Source organism: Heliangelus exortis, chromosome 1, assembly GCF_036169615.1.
Source record: "Heliangelus exortis chromosome 1, bHelExo1.hap1, whole genome shotgun sequence".
Lineage (NCBI taxonomy): Eukaryota > Metazoa > Chordata > Aves > Apodiformes > Trochilidae > Heliangelus > Heliangelus exortis.
Window position 1 is genome coordinate 196,323,451 of NC_092422.1, and position 16,968 is coordinate 196,340,418.

General features: G+C 44.5%; 1 protein-coding gene across 1 annotated transcript in view; it reads left to right on the forward strand.

Moving 5' to 3' along the window:
* LOC139791758 (collagen alpha-1(VII) chain-like) overlaps positions 1 to 16,968 on the forward strand; it is a 128,618-nt gene that overhangs the window by 91,405 nt on the left and 20,245 nt on the right. The window contains exons 62-67 of the mRNA XM_071734356.1: positions 5,292 to 5,348; positions 5,464 to 5,535; positions 7,871 to 7,942; positions 9,158 to 9,193; positions 15,220 to 15,300; positions 16,509 to 16,562. Of these exons, the coding sequence (XP_071590457.1) occupies positions 5,292 to 5,348; positions 5,464 to 5,535; positions 7,871 to 7,942; positions 9,158 to 9,193; positions 15,220 to 15,300; positions 16,509 to 16,562 (372 nt within the window). The remainder of the gene's footprint in view (positions 1 to 5,291; positions 5,349 to 5,463; positions 5,536 to 7,870; positions 7,943 to 9,157; positions 9,194 to 15,219; positions 15,301 to 16,508; positions 16,563 to 16,968) is intronic.

Below are 16,968 nucleotides of genomic sequence, written 5' to 3' on the forward strand. Positions count from 1 at the left end.
GAAAAAGAAAAAAGAAAAAAAAGGGGAAAAGAAAAAGAAGAAGAAAAAGAAAAATAATGTTTCCTGTGAATTAAGGAGGAGGAAAATTTCCACCAATTTTGGTAGAAGCAGCTCACCCCAGAGCTGAGCTGGCTCACCCCAGGTAATGTGAAAAATAACTCCCTGACCTCTTCTGAAAAATGCAGAGAAAACGCTGAACTTCTCCTCAGTGTTTTGTTAACTTCCTCCCTGACTGAGATCACTTGCTCAAAAATGAGTTTTCCAAAAGCTCCAGGACATTTCTGCCTTTGAGTCACTGAGTGCTGAATGGGGAAGGGTCACTCAGGCCCAGGGAGCTGCTGCCTTCAGAGGGGACTCACTCCAGAAACAGAGCAATTCTTCATCTCCTTTGTCAAGAGACCCTAAAACCACCCCCCAAGCCTGAGGAATGTGTAATGCATTTTTCTAAATAACACCTTAATCAAAAATAAGGTGGAGAGAAAACAGAGAGGGGGTGGAATAATGGGCTTGGGTTTCTTCCGTGTGATTGCAGCTTGATTTTCTTCCTAATTCTTCCTTCATCGATACAGAACTGACTGTGTGAACCCCACTGTGCCTGAAACTAGAAGATCTTGATCCTTTTTTCCCAAAATTGGTGGAGCCCCAGCCCATCTCCACTAGAGAATCCCCAGAGCAGGGAAGCAGGAGGGTGCACGAAGCCAGAATTTGATGGGGATGGATGGAAAAACTGCAAAAGATTCCCCAAGTTTGGATGGATGGGATGGATGGATGGGATGGATGGATGGATGGATGGATGGATGGATGACCCATGGTCACCCTGGAGTAAAGTTTACACCCTGGTGTAAATATTCTCCTTTTCCCTTGGCAATTCCCATGCAATTTCCCATTACAAGGTGGCTTCAGGCTTCCTCCCAGCTTTGGAGACACAACCACCACTTGGCCAGAGCAAAGGATGGGAAGAATCTTCTGGTGGCTTTGTCAGGGTTTAACACTGCCCTGGCAATGAAACCAAATAATAGATTCTCTCTATTAATCCCCCTCCCCTCCCTGATAAAGAAAGGAGAGAGAATAAGGGAGAGAGACTGATGGGTTGGGAACTAAACTACACAGCTTGAATGGAACAGGAATGAGAAATAGGAAAAATGACTAAATCTCTACAAATCTACAGGAAAATGGATCCCAGGTTCCTCCCCCCTTTCCCCCAAGAACTCTCCCATCCCCACTGAGGCTGCAGGGCAGCCCTGGGAAAGTCCAGGCTGGAATCCTGGGCTCAGGAGCAGTTGGGAGCTGGAGGCAGGAACACACAGATTCAGGCTGGGATGGATCAGGAGCAGAGGCAGAGGAAGGGATGGAATCCTCCCAGGATGCTGAAGCAAAGAGGGAGAGGGGAAGAAGGGGAAGCAGGAAGGGCTTTGAGCCTGGGGATCCCTCCAATTTCTCCTGAGGATGAGGTGGATGGGATGGAATCCTCTGTTTGGTCAATTCTGGTCATTTCTCTTGTCTGTTCCTCCCCACAGGAGGGTTTCAGGTGGGACCTCTTGACTCCTTTTCTCCTTTTGGAGGGCAAAATGTTCCTCAGAGCTGAGCAGTGTCCTTGGCTCTGCAGCCCATTCTCCAGCAGTAACTATAACCATGGAGTGGGCTCAGTCCCAGCAGCAGCCACTGCCTGAGAAACTTGCTGTGAATTTCAGCAAGTGCAGCTCCTGACAAGAGACTGAGCTGAAAGCAAAAGCACAAGGCAGAAAATCCCCTTTCTCCTGGCCCAAACCAGGACAGGCTTCTTCACTCCCTGAGGACCAGGATGTCCCAGAATGTCCCAGAATCATAGAATCCTAGAACTGGCTGGGTTGGAAGGGACCTCAGAGCTCATCAAGTCCAACCCTTGATCCACTCCCACTGCAGTTCCCAGCCCATGGCACTGAGTGCCACATCCAGGCTCTTTGGAAATATCTCCAGGGATGGAGAATCCACCCCTTCCCTGGGCAGCCCATTCCAATGCCTGATCACCCTCTCCAGAAAGAAATTCTTTCTAATGTCCAACCTAAACCTCCCCTGGCACAACTTGAGACCTCTTGTGCCCTCTTGTCTTGCTGAGAGTTGCCTGGGAAAAGAGCCCAACCCCCCCCTGGCTCCAACCTCCTTTCAGGGAGTTGTGGAGAGTGATTTCCCTTCCTCCCCAGGGAAAATTGTGGGAGACAGAATCCCAGAATTATCCAGCTTGGAAATGACCTCTGAGAGCATCAACTCCAACCTTTAATCCACAGCCACCCCAGAGCACTCAGTCCCACGTTCAGCCCCTTCTTAAAAACCTCCAGGGATGGAGAATCCACCCCTTCCCTGGGCAGCCCATCCCAATGTCTGATCACCTTCCCTGTAAGGAATTTTTTCCTAATATCCAACCTAATTAAGCCCATGGCCTCTTGTGAGAAGAGCCCAACCCCCCCCTGGCTCCAACCTCCTTTCAGGGAGTTGGAGAGAGTGATGAGGTCTCCCCTGAGCCTCCTCTTCTCCAGCCTCAACACCCCCAGCTCCCTCAGCCTCTCCTCAGAGGATCTGTGCTGGATCCCTTCCCCAGCCCAGTTGCCTCCTTTGGACCTGCTCCAGCACCTCAATCTCCTTCCTGAGCTGAGGGGCCCAATTAAATCACACTTGAATTTTAGGTGTCTAATTAATTTTAGGATGAAACACTTGAATTTTAGGTTTTAATTAATTTTAGGATGAAACACTTGAATTTTAGGTGTCTAATTAATTTTAGGATGAAACACTTGAATTTTAGGTGTCTCATTAATTTTAGGATGAAACACTTGAATTTTAGGTGTCTAATTAATTTTAGGATGAAACACTTGAATTTTAGGTGTCTCATTAATTTTAGGATGAAACACTTGAATTTTAGGTGTCTAATTAATTTTAGGATGAAACACTTGAATTTTAGGTGTCTAATTAATTTTAGGATGAAACACTTGAATTTTAGGTGTCTCATTAATTTTAGGATGAAACACCTGAATTTTAGGTGTCTAATTAATTTTAGGATGAACTGGACACAGGACTCAAGCTGTGGCCTCACCTGACACAGCTGTGTCCCTGGGGTTCCTGGATTCCTGGATCCACTGCTTGCCTTGAGAAGACCCTCTGGAGGTCGAACCCCAAAAAAACTCCCTCTGTGTCACACTTAGCTGTGAGTCCCCATCCTTAGCTCCACTTCTGTGTCCATAAATCAGGGCATTCACCATCCTGTTGGGTGGACTCCCAAATTTTTTTTTTTTTTTGGAGTACAAAGTCACAGTCAAATCTCCCCAACATTTTTTTTTTTTTTTTTTTTTTTTTTTTTTTGGAGCACGAGGTTGCATTCAAATCACCCCCAAGATTCATTTTTGGAGCACAAGGTCACAGCCAAATCTCCCCAAAATTTTTATTTTTTGGAGCACAAGGTCACAATCAAATCACCCCAACTTTTTTTTTTTTTTGAGCTCGAGGTCACAATCAGATCACCCCAAGATTTATTTTTTTTGTTGGAGCACGAGGTCACATTCAAATCTCCTCAAAATTTTTATTTTTTGGAGCACGAGGTCACAGCCAAATCTCCCCAAAATTTTTATTTTTTGGACCACGAGGTCACAGCCAAATCTCCCCAGAATTTTCTTTTTTTTTTTTTTTTTTTTTTTTGAGCATGAGGTCACAGTCAGATCTCCCCAGTATTTAATTTTGGAGCACAAGGTCACAGCCAAATCTCCCCAAAATTTTTATTTTTTGGAGCACAAGGTCACAGCCAAATCTCCCCAAAATTTTTATTTTTTGGAGCACAAGGTCACAGCCAAATCACCCCAACTTTTTTTTTTTTTTTTTGGCACAAGAGTTCACAGTCAAATCACCCCAAGACTTATTTTTGGAGCTTGAGGTTCACAGTCAAATCACCCCAAAATTTTAATTTTTAGGAGCACGAAGTCACAATTAAATCACACTTGAATTTTAGGTGTCTAATTAATTTTAGGATGAAACACTTGAATTTTAGGTGTCTAATTAATTTTAGGATGAAACACTTGAATTTTAGGTGTCTCATTAATTTTAGGATGAAACACTTGAATTTTAGGTGTCTAATTAATTTTAAGATTAATCACTAATTTTAGGTGTCTAATTAATTTTAAGATTAAACACTTGAATTTTAGGTGTCTGATTAATTTTAGGATTGAACACTTGAATTTTAGGTGTCTAATTAATTTTAGGATGAAACACTTGAATTTTAATTGTCTCATTAATTTTAGGATTAAACACTTGAATTTTAGGTTTTAATTAATTTTAGGATGAAACACTTGAATTTTAGGTGTCTAATTAATTTTAGGATGAAACACTTGAATTTTAATTGTCTCATTAATTTTAGGATTAAACACTTGAATTTTAGGTGTCTAATTAATTTTAGGATTAAACACTTGAATTTTAGGTGTCTAATTTTAAGATTAAACACTTGAATTTTAGGTGCCTAATTAATTTTAGGATGAAACACTTGAATTTTAGGTGTGTGATTAATTTTAGGATTAAACACTTGAATTTTAGGTGTCTAATTAATTTTAGGATGAAACACTTGAATTTCAGCTGTCTAATTAATTTCAGGATGAAACACTTGAATTTTAGGTGCCTAATTAATTTTAGGATTAAACACTTGAATTTTAGGTGTCTGATTAATTTTATGATTAAACACTTGAATTTTTGGTGTCTGATTAATTTTATGATTAAACACTTGAATTTTAGGTTTTAATTAATTTTAGGATTAAACACTTGAATTTTAGGTTTTAATTAATTTTAGGATTTAACACTTGAATTTTTGGTGTCTAATTAATTTTAGGATGAAACACTTGAATTTTAGGTGTCTAATTAATTTTAGGATGAAATACTTGAATTTTAGGTGTGTGATTAATTTTAGGATTAACCACTTGAATTTTAGGTGCCTATTTAATTATAGGATTAAACACCTGAATTTTAGGTGCCTAATTAATTTTAGGATGAAACACTTGAATTTTAGGTGTGTGATTAATTTTAGGATGAAACACTTGAATTTTAGGTTTTAATTAATTTTAGGATGAAACACTTGAATTTTAGGTTTTAACTAATTTTATGATTAACCACTTGAATTTTAGGTTTTAATTAATTTAGGATTAACCACTTGAATTCCTCATTTAGGCCTAAACACTTTTATTACTCTTTTTCCCCTCATCCCCAGCGTGGTTCCACCCAGTGGGACCCTTGAGGTTGTGTCCCTGGGTGTCTCCAGGGCCAAAAAAAAATCTCTTTTTTTTTAGGGTGAACCCCTCACAATTTTTGGACCCCAGGGCTACAAAGGCAGCAAAGGAGATGCTGTAAGTTTAATTTTTAGGCTCTCCCTTTCCCCATCAGCAGGGGAGGAGCACGGGGAACCAGAACTTCCAAGAGGGAGGGAAAATCCTTTAATTTCTCTTTTTTTTTCCCTTCCAGGGCGAGCGGGGCCTCTCGGGTGTTGATGGGGACAAAGGTGAGAAGGGAGAGGACGGCCCCGTGGGGGAAAAGGTAGGGACCTCGTTCTCTGAGAGCCCCCTCAGCCCATCCCCTCCCTGCTGGGGGGCATCAACCCCCCCACCCCGGTGATTTCCAGGCTCATGATCCCGAGTTTTGTATCAGGTTATTGCACTGTGTTATATTTTCTGGGGGGGCTCCAGAAGTCTGACCTCGGATGGACACGCAGCTGAGTAATTCTGAGTTGTAGGTTCTAAGGTCTAAATTCTGAATAATTCCGAATCCTAAATTCTAAATTAGAAAGCCTAAATTCAAAATTCAAAATTCTAAATTCTAAATTTTTTAAATTCTAAATTCTAAATTCTAAATTCTAAATTTTAAATTCTAAATTCTAAATTAGAAATTAGAAATTCTAAATTCTAAAGTCTAAGTTCTAAATTCTAAATTCTAAATAAGTCCAAATTCTAAATTCTAAATTAGAAATCCTAAATTCTAAATTCAAAATTCAAAATTCTAAATTCTAAATTTTAAATTCTAAGTCCTAAATCCTAAATCCTAAATTCTAAATTCTAAATCCTTAATCCCAAATCCCAAATCCTAAATTCTAAATCCTAAATTCTAAATCCTAAATTCTAAATCCTAAATCCTAAATCCTAAATCTTAAATCCTAAATTCTAAATTCTAAATCCCAAATCCTAAATCCTAAATCCTAAATCCTAAATTCTAAATCCTAAATTATAAATTGTAAGTAGTAAATCCTAAATCCTAAATCCTAAATCCTAAATCCTAAATTCTAAATCCTAAATCCTAAATTCTAAATCCTAAATTCTAAATCCTAAATCCTAAATCCTAAATCCTAAATCCTAAATTGTAAATTCTAAATCCTAAATCCTAAATCCTAAATCCTAAATCCTTAATCCTTAATCCTTAATCCTTAATCCTTAATCCTAAATCCTTAATTCTAAATCCTAAATCCTTAATCCTAAATCCTAAATCCTAAATCCTAAATCCTAAATCCTAAATCCTAAATTCTAAATTCTAAATTCTAAATCCTAAATCCTAAATCTTAAATTCTAAATCCTAAATTATAAATTGTAAATTGTAAATTCTAAATTCTAAAACCTAAATCCTAAATTCTAAATCTGAAATCCTAAATCCTAAATCCTAAATCTGAAATCCTAAATCCTAAATCCTAAATTCTAAATCCTAAATTCAAAATTCTAAATCCTAAATTGTAAATTGTAAATTGTAAATTGTAAATTCTAAAACCTAAATCCTAAATTCTAAATCTTAAATCCTAAATTCTAAATTATTCTAAATTCTAAATCCTAAATCCTAAATTCTAAATTCTAAATTCTAAATCCTAAATCCTAAATCTTAAATTCTAAATCCTAAATTATAAATTGTAAATTGTAAATTCTAAATTCTAAAACCTAAATCCTAAATTCTAAATCTGAAATCCTAAATCCTAAATCCTAAATCTGAAATCCTAAATCCTAAATCCTAAATTCTAAATCCTAAATTCAAAATTCTAAATCCTAAATTGTAAATTGTAAATTGTAAATTGTAAATTCTAAAACCTAAATCCTAAATTCTAAATCTTAAATCCTAAATTCTAAATTATTCTAAATTCTAAATCCTAAATCCTAAATTCTAAACTGTAAATTGTAAATTATCAATTATAAACAATTATAAATTATAAATTATAAATTATAAATTATAAATTATAAATTATAAATACCTACAGCAGCAGCAGCCCAGTCCAGTCTGAGCTGGACCTCCAGCCCCACTGCTTTCCCGTGGGAATCTGTCTCACAAGTGTAGCTCAGGCTGGGAATCACCTGACCCAGAGTGAGCTTCCTCCTTGGGAAGAGGCACATCCTGTCCTTACCCCAACTGCTGAGGCCCCTGGGGACTCCAAAGGAAACCTCTGGATGTGTCCTGGTTTTTTTAGGTCAGCTGAAATCCCACCCATCGTATCTTTTGGATTGGCCTCTAAAAAAAAATTAGAAATATAAATATATAAAATAAAAACACAAAACAAAGACCTCCTGGCTGAGTATCTTTAGGTGGAACATCAGAGCAGCATTTCCACCAAGCAGGGCCTTGGAGTTGAGTGTTTGCCAACTCATCCTGAGGTGCTGAGACCTTCAGTGGCCACCAAGTCACTTCTAGAAGAGTTTGTTGAGTTTTCTGAGCCATTCTGAGTGGCTTTCTTCCCACCCCCTGGCTACTAAAGAGACCTTTGGGCTTCCTGGGGCAGAAATCTGCTCTAGAAATGGTGCTTTTTTGTCATCTTCTTTGCCATCTCCATGGTTTCTCTCAGGGAAAGTCCCTCCCAGAGCAGAAGGTACTTTAAATGTATTTACCAGGGATTTTTAAATTTTAGGGAGTCAAAGGTGAAGCTGGCTCCAAGGGAGTGATGGGACTTTTTGGAACAAGAGGACCAGTGGGGCAGAAGGTGAGTACAGTGCAGCCCTACCTTAAGGATCTTCTGTTAGAACAAGAATCATAGATTGGGTTGGGTTGGGTTTGGTTGTGTTGGGTTGATTTGAGTTGGGTTGGGTTCAGTTGAGTTGGGTTGGGTTGAGTTGGGTTGGATTGGATTGGGTTGAGTTGGGTTGGGTTTGGTTGTGTTGTGTTGGGTTGGGTTGAGTTGAGTTGGGTTCAGTTGAGTTGGGTTCAGTTGAGTTGGGTTGGGTTGAGTTGGGTTGGATTGGGTTGAGTTGGGTTGTGTTGGGTTGTGTTGGGTTGGGTTGAGTTGGGTTGGGTTGAGCTGAGTTGGGTTGAGTTGAGTTGGATTGCATTGGGTTGGGTTGAGTTGGGTTGGGTTGGGTTGAGTTGGGTTGAGTTGGGTTGGGTTGAGCTGAGTTGGGTTGAGTTGAGTTGGATTGCATTGGGTTGGGTTGAGTTGAGTTGGGTTGAGTTGGGTTGGGTTGAGTTGGGTTGAGTTGGGTTGAGTTGGGTTGAGTTGGGTTGAGTTGGGTTGAGTTGGGTTGGGTTGGGTTGAGTTGGGTTGGGTTGCATTGAGTTGGGTTGAGTTGGGTTGGGTTGAGTTGGGTTGGGTTGGATTGCATTGAGTTGGGTTGGGTTGAGTTGGGTTGGGTTGTGTTGGGTTGTGTTGGGTCACTTTGGTTTTGGTTGGAAGGGACCTTAAAGCTCCTCTGGTTCAGGGACACCTCCTGCTGGACCAGGTCCCTCAAAGCTCCATCCATCTTTTACCCAGCTGCAAAAACTGATGTGTAAAAATCCTTCCAGAGTTTCCTCACCAAACATCTCTCCCAGATTGCTGATGGAAAGGTGATGGGATCTCCAGGAAGCAGAAGGAGCTGCACTTTACCAGAGGAGCCCTAAAGGCTTCTCCTGTTTTGTAACATAGCAGAGTGCTCTGGCCTCTTTCTTGGGCTAAAAACTCATCATTTCTGACTTGCTGAAATCAGTGTTTGGGTGTGAGATGTCCAAGCTCCAGCTGTAGTCATGGGAGACCTGGAGCTCCATCCAGTTGCCCCAATGAGATGTTTGAGGTGTCCTACCTGTCCCCTCCAAGCTTCTCCAAAGGGTCCCCAATGGTCCCTGTGCCTCCTCTTCCACAGCTGGAGGTTTCCCTACAGCAAACCCCACTTCCAGAGGGACTCCAACTCTTCCCAAGGATAACTCATCCCCGTTTTCCTTGCAGGGGGAACCAGGAGAACCAGGCTTGCCAGGCTCTGCTGTGAGTTGGAGCACGTTTCTTTGCTTTTCCAAGTCTTGGGTAGAGAGCTGGGGTTGCACCATTGGTCCTCTCCCCACAGCCACGTGTGGGGGGTGATGGGGTGGGATGAGGTGATGCTGGTTTGGTGCTGCTCCCCAAATCCAATGGTCCCCAAGCTTTCCTGGAAAAGCAGCCATGGGGATGGAAGACCACAGCCAGAGGGATGTGGTGCTTGGGGACATGGGTTGGGTCATTGGGAATAGGGTTAGGATAAGGCTGGATTTGATGATCTTGAAGGTCTTTTCCAGCCTGAACCGTTCTGTTTTCACAGGATGTTGGATTTTGCACCAAGGTGTAGGCAGCAGGTGGCAGGACCTGCTGAGTAATGAGCTCAGTCCGTGCTCAGCCTTGTTGCCCGAAGTCAAGACACAAACCAACAGAGTGCCAGTTTATGCGGTGCTTTATTCGGGGCCCCGGGAAACCTGAGGACTAGCGTCCCAAATCAGGATTCCAACGATCCCCCTTTTCGGTTCAGCTTTTATACCCTTTTTACAATGAAGCCTTCGTGCGGAATTTCAGTTGCGAAACAGCTACACGCAGATAACAATAGAGAGACATCTACGAACCGCAAATCTCATACTTTTTCAATTTTAGATATTGTTTTGACTGTCTCCCACCATCAACCCCCCTTACATGCGTAATAACCCTTATCTTCAATGTCAGTTTACTTTTCTTCATGTTCATGCTCGACTAATCCCCTTTGATAAGCTGTTCCCCTCTTCCCAGCGCATTCCTTGTTGATAAACTCTTCCCCTCTTCTCAGCACATTAACACTTTCCTTGTCGGTTTCCTGCTTTTCTGTCCTGCTTGACCAGTCCAAACCTTAGCATAACTACTTCTAAATTTTCACCTCCCCCGCCACCTGCAACAGCCTCACCTGTGCCCAGTTAGGGCTGGCCCAAGTGCTCATGCTCAAAGATCAAGGGCCAATAAAAGGTGGGGCCTGAGACTGGCAAAGGGCTCACTCTGAAGCAGGTTCACAGCCGTGCTGGTTGGTGGCCAGTTCTCTACTGAACCTGTCCTCACTCTGAGCTTACCATCACTTCGAAGTTCTTCTCCTGCTACATCTGGTGGAGAATGCGGGCACTTTCTTGGGGGGGAATGCTTCAGTTTTTAGTAATGGAGGTGTGGCAGTGGCGAGTGCCGCCTTCACCTCAGTTTTCATCATGGCCAGTAGGCCGCATACGACTCGCCAGGTGTTATCGGCGCCGATGATGTCGCCGTTAATTTCTTTTGAATTGAGGTCCGCCAGTAGGTCCTAAACCTCTTCCCATAAGTCTCGGGCTTTGGCTGGACCCGGGGAGCCAAGGAGTTCCTGGCTCTCTGCTTGTGCCACGATTTTCTCAGTGGCGGCAGCTTCAGTGGGTTTACTGGCAGTAAGACCCATCTTTTGGCAAGAGGCTTGGCAGTGTAAGTAATAAGAGAAAGAAGGGGTCTCTCTTACCCTAATTTCTCGAGTTCCGGGAGAAAGATGAGAAGTTCACTCAGAGAGGAGGGCTTAGACAAGAGTCTATGCCCGCATTCTCCACCAGATGTAGCAGGAGAAGAACTTTGAAGCGATGGTAAGCTCAGAGTGAGGACAGGATCAGTAGGGGACTGGCCTCCAACCAGCACGGCTGCTGAGCTGCTTCAGAGGGAGCCCTTTGCCAGTCTCAGGCCCCACCTTTTATTGGCCCTTGATCTTTGAGCATGAGCACTTGGGGCAGCCCTAACTGGGCACAGGTGAGGCTGAGCACCCACTGAGCTCATTACTCAGCAGGTCCTGCCACCTGCTGCCTACACCAAGGGTTGCATGAAATGTGCATTTATTGCTTATTATTTCCATGCCTTGTTGTAGGGACAGAGTGGGGTTGTTGTAGGGACAGGGTGCTGAGGGCTATGGCTTCGTTGAAGGCTTCTCAGTGTTAGGTTCAGAGCTGGAGGACCTTTCACAACCCAGATAATTCTGTGAATGAAGAGATGAGAAGCAGCAGTAGCAGAGGAGTAGAGCAGACACATTGGTTGAGGATGCTGAGGGCAGAGGAAGCAAAGTTGGATTCCATCATCCTGCCATGGGGGGGAGGACATGGTTTGTGGGTTTTTTTTCCTACTGGCACCCCCATTGAGCAGCACAAAATGCCAGGAGCTATCAGAAAGTGGCATCTTGCCATGCAATATTTGAGGGAAGCTAAAAAAAGGCTTCTTTGGGGAAAATTTGGGGGATTTTGCTGGTGCAGGTTAATGCTGTCAGTGCTGTGCTTGGAGCCAGACTGAGATAAAAGAGCTTGAGGTTGCTCCTTCATTATTTTTCTAAAATTGCAGAAGTCACACCAGAGCTGGAGGGGCTGTGATCTGCAATGTCCTGGGTGAAATTCATCTGACCTGAGGTCAGGTGCCTGCCATCTTCACTTCCATCAAGCTCAGGCTGCTTTTATTGGCAGCTTCAGGGTACTCTGAGAGTCTGATTCACATCATCTGTTTCTCACACTTGGGTCAGGACAAAACATCCTGACATGACTTGATCTCCACAAGCCCAGGTCTGAATTTATCTTCTAAGTGCTCGCAAACACCTTCATTATTTTATCTTTATTTTCCATGAGTTATTCTGGAGGTTTAGGCTGTGCTGTCTCCTAAAGCCAAACTTCTCCTGGGCTCCATCCCAGCAGGGCCAGGGAGGGGATTGTCCCCCTCTGCTGGGCTCTGGGGAGCCCCCCCTGGGGTAAAGCTGTGTCCAGCTCTGGGGTCCCCAGCAGCAGAAGGACACGGAGCTGTTGGAGCCAGTGCAGAGGAGGCCCTGGAGCTGCTGGGAGGGCTGGAGCAGCTCTGCTCTGGAGCCAGGCTGAGAGAGTTGGGGGTGTTGAGGCTGGAGAAGAGAAGGATCCCATGGGGAGACCTTAGAGCACCTTCCAGTGCCTGAAGGGGCTCCAGGAAAGCTGGGGAGGGACTTGGGACAAGGGCCTGGAGGGATGGGACCCTGCGAGGGGGAAGGGTTTGCAGCTGGGAGAGGGGAGATGGAGAGGAGATCTTGGGCAGGGAGGGAGGGAGGGAGGGAGAAATTGTTTGGGGTGAGGGTGCTGAGCTTTAGAACCAGGTTGCCCAGGAAAAGAGTCTCTGCCCCATCCCTGGCAGTGTTCAAAGCCAGGTTGGATGGGGCTTGGAGCAATCTGGGAGGGAGGTGTCCCTGCCCATGGCAGGGGGGTTGGAATGAGCTGAGCTTTCAGTTCTCTTCCAACCCAACCCATTCCAGGATTCTGTTCCTTGGGGAGGGAGGGAGGGAGAAATTGTTTGGGGTGAGGGTGCTGAGCCCCTGGGTGCCCAGGTTGCCCCCAGAAGCTGTGGCTGCCCCATCCCTGGAAGCATTCCAGTCCAGGTTGGATGGGGCTTGGAGCAGTTTTGGTCTCATGGAAGATGTCCCTGCCCCTGGCAGGGGTTAGTGCTGGTTTTCCATCCCCTCCCTCTGCTCTGTGCCCCATCTCAGCTCTGCTTGTCCCACTGGAGATGGAATTTGGGACCAGAGATAAAACCATCACAGCTGGGGTGATGCAATGGGGAGAGCTTAGAGCACCTTCCTGTGAGGATGCTGAAACACTCTGGACACTCTCCAGCCCCTCAATCTCCTTCTGCTCCTGAGGTCCCCAGAACTGACCCCAGGATTGGGGGTGCAGCCTCCCCAGTGCCCAGCACAGGGGGACAATCCCTGCCCTGTTCCTGCTGCCCACCCCACTGCTGAGCCCAGCCCAGCCCAGTCAGGATCCTGGTGGCCACCTTGGCTACTTGGTCACAATCTGGCTCATATTCAGGCCCTGATGATCAACACCCCCAGGTTCTTTTCTTCTTCTTTCCACCTTCCTGGTGGTTTTGGGAGCCAAGGGCAGGACCAGGCACTTGGTCTTGTTGAACCTCATGTTATTCCAAGCCAGAGGAAGGTGAAGTTTGGAGCCTGGGCTTGAGGAAGAGGTCCCTCTGCCTTTGAGAGTGGAATAAACATCATTTCTGGAGAGGTTATTGCCTTGGGAGAGTGCCCTGAAGCATCCTGAACATTCCTGATGAGGCCAGGCTGGTCAAAGGGAAGTCACCCAGCTTGGTGCTCTGACCACCAAGAGATTTCCAGCTCTTTCCAAGAAACCTTGGAGGCTTTGCCCTTCATTTGAGATGTAAGGCCTGAGAAGGAATGCTGGTGACAGCTGTGAGGGGCAGCTCCCATACCCAGAAAAGATTTATTTTTTTTTTTTTTTCATAGAGGGTGCTCCAGGTTACATCAAATATTTCTGGGGGCAGGACAGTCCATAGACAGCAAGGAAGGGATAAAACCAGAGCTGAAACTCTCAGGGTGAGACTCCCAGATGCATCATCCCATCAAATATTGAGCAGCAAACCCCAGGAGGAGGGATGGGGGAAACCTTTTAGCAGAATTTGCAGCCTGGGAGCCCTTTGATGTGCATCTTCAAACAGATCCATCCCTCCAGGCTGGGCCATTGGGGGGTTTGTGCTTTCCCAGGGTGACCCAGCTTGGTTCCCCAACTCCTTCATCTGAGTGAAGCAAAAAAAAAAAAAAAAAAAAAATAAGCCTGGAGACAAAGCAGGTTCCTCCTTGGCTCCAGCCCAAAGCCTGGCAGGAATTCATGCCTGGCAGCAGAGATCCTGGGCTGCTCAGAGATTTCTTGGCATCAGTGCTCAGGACTGATGATTCAGCCTCTCCTGGTACCTGATGTCCCTGCAGTGAGGAGGCTGAAGCCTGTTCCAGCAACACCTTAGGAGAACAGAACCAAACAGCAAGAGCCATTTGCAGTACTCCCCCCCCTAATTGCCTTGAAACTGTGGTTGTGGTTGTCCTGACCAAGCACAGGCTGGAAATCAAGGGAACAAATTGCCATTCAGCTCCTTTCCCTTGCCCAGTGCTCAGTCCTTTTCTTCTTCTTTTTTTTTTTTTTCCTTCTTCTTCTTTTTCCCCCACCTAATTTCTTAAAATCACAGAATGGTTTGGGTTAGAAGGGACCTTAAAATCAGCCATTTTCAACCCCCCTGCATGGGCAGGGACACCTCCCACCAGCCCAGGGTGCTCCAAGCCCCTTCCAACCTGTCTTTGAACACTTCCAGGGATAGGGCATCAACCACCTCCCAAGACAACCTATTCCAGTCTCTTACTACTCTTATGGTAAAGAGTTTTTTTCCTAATATCTAACCTAAATCTCCCCTCTTTCAGTTTAAAACCATTACCCCCAATCCAGATTTCCTGTAGGTCCCCTTCATGGACTAGAAGGTCTCATCTTCATCATGGTCCTGTTCTTTTTCATCTTGATCTTGTTATTTTCATTTTGTTCTTTTTCCCAGTGCAGGAGGTGTTGAAAAGGATCATCCCTCTGATCTCCTTTCCCTGCCCAAGTGAAGCAGGGATGTGCCTGCTGCCATCTCCAAGTTTTATTGTCATAAAATCATGTGAATCACAGAATGGGGTGGCTTGGAAGGGTCTTTTCAAGGTCATCTAGTCCAACCCTCCTGCAGTGAGCATCTTCATCTAGGTCAGGATGCTCAGAGCCCCATCCTACCTGACTTAAATAATTCCAAGGATGGGGCATCAATCACCTCTCTAGACAACCTATTCCAGTGTTTTATTACCCTCATGGTCCTTTTTTTCCTAATATCTAACCCAGCTCCAGAGCTGTCCTTGTCCAGGACTCAGGACAGTCCTGGTCCCTTTCCATAGGCTGTTGATTCCATCCCTGGCAGTGTCTCAGGTCAGGTTGGATGGGGCTTGGAGCACCCTGGGCTGGTGGGAGGTGTCCCTGCCCATGGAAAGGGTTGGAACTGGTTGAGTTTTAAGGTCTCTCCCAACCCAAACCATTCCATAATTCTATAAATCCCACTCTCAGCCCTTGGTGCTCGGATCAGGGCATCTTCTGACCTCTGGCTGGACTCTTCCCATTGAGTTTCCATCCTGCAGAGTGTCCTCAACCCCCTCTCTGCAAGGGCTGGCTGAGAAAAATAAATTTTTCTCCTCTTTTTGGCAGGGAGCAGCTGGCATTGATGGGAAGAATGGGAACAAGGGAGCCAAAGGTGTCAGAGGTCTGCAGGGACAGAAGGGGAAGGTGGTGAGTAGCAAGAAAGGACATGGGAGGAAGAGTCCTTGTGCCTTTCTTGACCCCAGATTTATTTCTCCTCCCACACCCTCCCTGCATCAGTACTGGAGCCAGGTTCTTGCCCAAAGATGAGTCTTCCCAAAAAAGAAATGAAATTGCTCCTATGACCTCCTGGAGAAATCTCTTATGGACATCCAGGCCTTTAGGAAGAGCCATTCCCTGGATGCCAGCAGAGACTCTGTCCATATCTCTAAATTCTTCTAAATTCTAAATTATACTAAATTAAACTAAATATATATGATATATGTATATATTATATATATAATTATATATATATATATTATGCTAAATTCTAAATTATACTTCTAAGCATCTTCTAAATTCTCCCACGTTTTTCAGCATGAGTTTTCCTTCCTCCCCAAGGCCCAGATTTCAAGTTCCTTCAAGTCCAATTCTCCTCTCTGCTGAGCTGCCAGGTGGAGAAAGCACAAAACAAAACCATCATTTGCTAAAGACCTTTTGGACCTGACTTTCCTGGGACAAGCTGGTTCTCTGTCCCACAGGATGCCTTCTCTGACCCCAAATAAATTCCTGCACAGGGATGGGACTCTGGCCCCTTATTCCCACCCCCATGGTGGTTGCTGGGAATCCAAGCTGAAATCTTCTGGGGTTTTGTGGTTTTTGAGGTTTTTTTTTTCCCTTCTTTATTTTCCCATGAGGGAAAGAAAACCAACAAACCCCAGAAGGTTTGGGGGAAGGAGCAGGAAAGGAAATCCTGGTTGGAAATTAATGAGGAACCTCTGGATGGTCCAGGTGGTGCCTGAAGGATCCAGCCATGGAATTTAAAACTCAGTTTCCAGGGGCAGTGACCAACACAAGAGTTAAAGGAGATTTTCTACCATCTCCACAGGGCAGGTCCTTGAGATTGTTGCCATCCAGGAACATTCCCAGGAACACAAAGTTCCTCAAGGGGAATTTTCCAACCATTTCCCAGGATAAACTTCAAGCCCCGTGGTGACAAATCACAACATTTTATCCCATTTCACTCAAATCTTTGTCACTCCCTGTCCCAGTCTGGAGCTGGTTGTATTTCCAGCAAATCTGTGGATTTTCAAGGGATTAAAGGCACAAAATAAACCCAAGGTGATGCCACCACTAGGGCTGCATTCTTAAGATTTCATGATTTTCTTGATAGAGTTGTCTATTTTTTTTTCATTTAGGGGGAAAAAGGTGATCCTGGGACCACTGGTGACATTGGGCAGAAAGGATCAAAGGTAGGAAATGGGTGAAATCTCCATTTTTTATGATATTCAGGAGCTGTCTGGACAGCTTTAGATGGACTTTCTTGAGCAGGGGGGTTGGGTGACATGGCCTCCAGAGTTCCTTTCTGACCTAAAACATTCCATAATTCTGTGAAATCAAGTTTGGAACAAAAAAAAAAAAAAAAAGACCTCAAACTCTTGTAGTGGGCCTGCTGGGCAAAGATGCTGTGGGCAAGGGAAGAGGTGGTAGCCACCAGGTAGCCACCAAGGCCAGTCCTGTGCCCACCAGAATTCTTTGGCTTCCCACCAAAGCCCAAGATGCTTCCTTTAGAGCTCAATTTTCACAAGGATTGGCTGAAGGGATGGGGTTTGCTGAGCCTGGAGAAGAGGAGGGTGAGTTCAGACTTTCTTGTTCTCT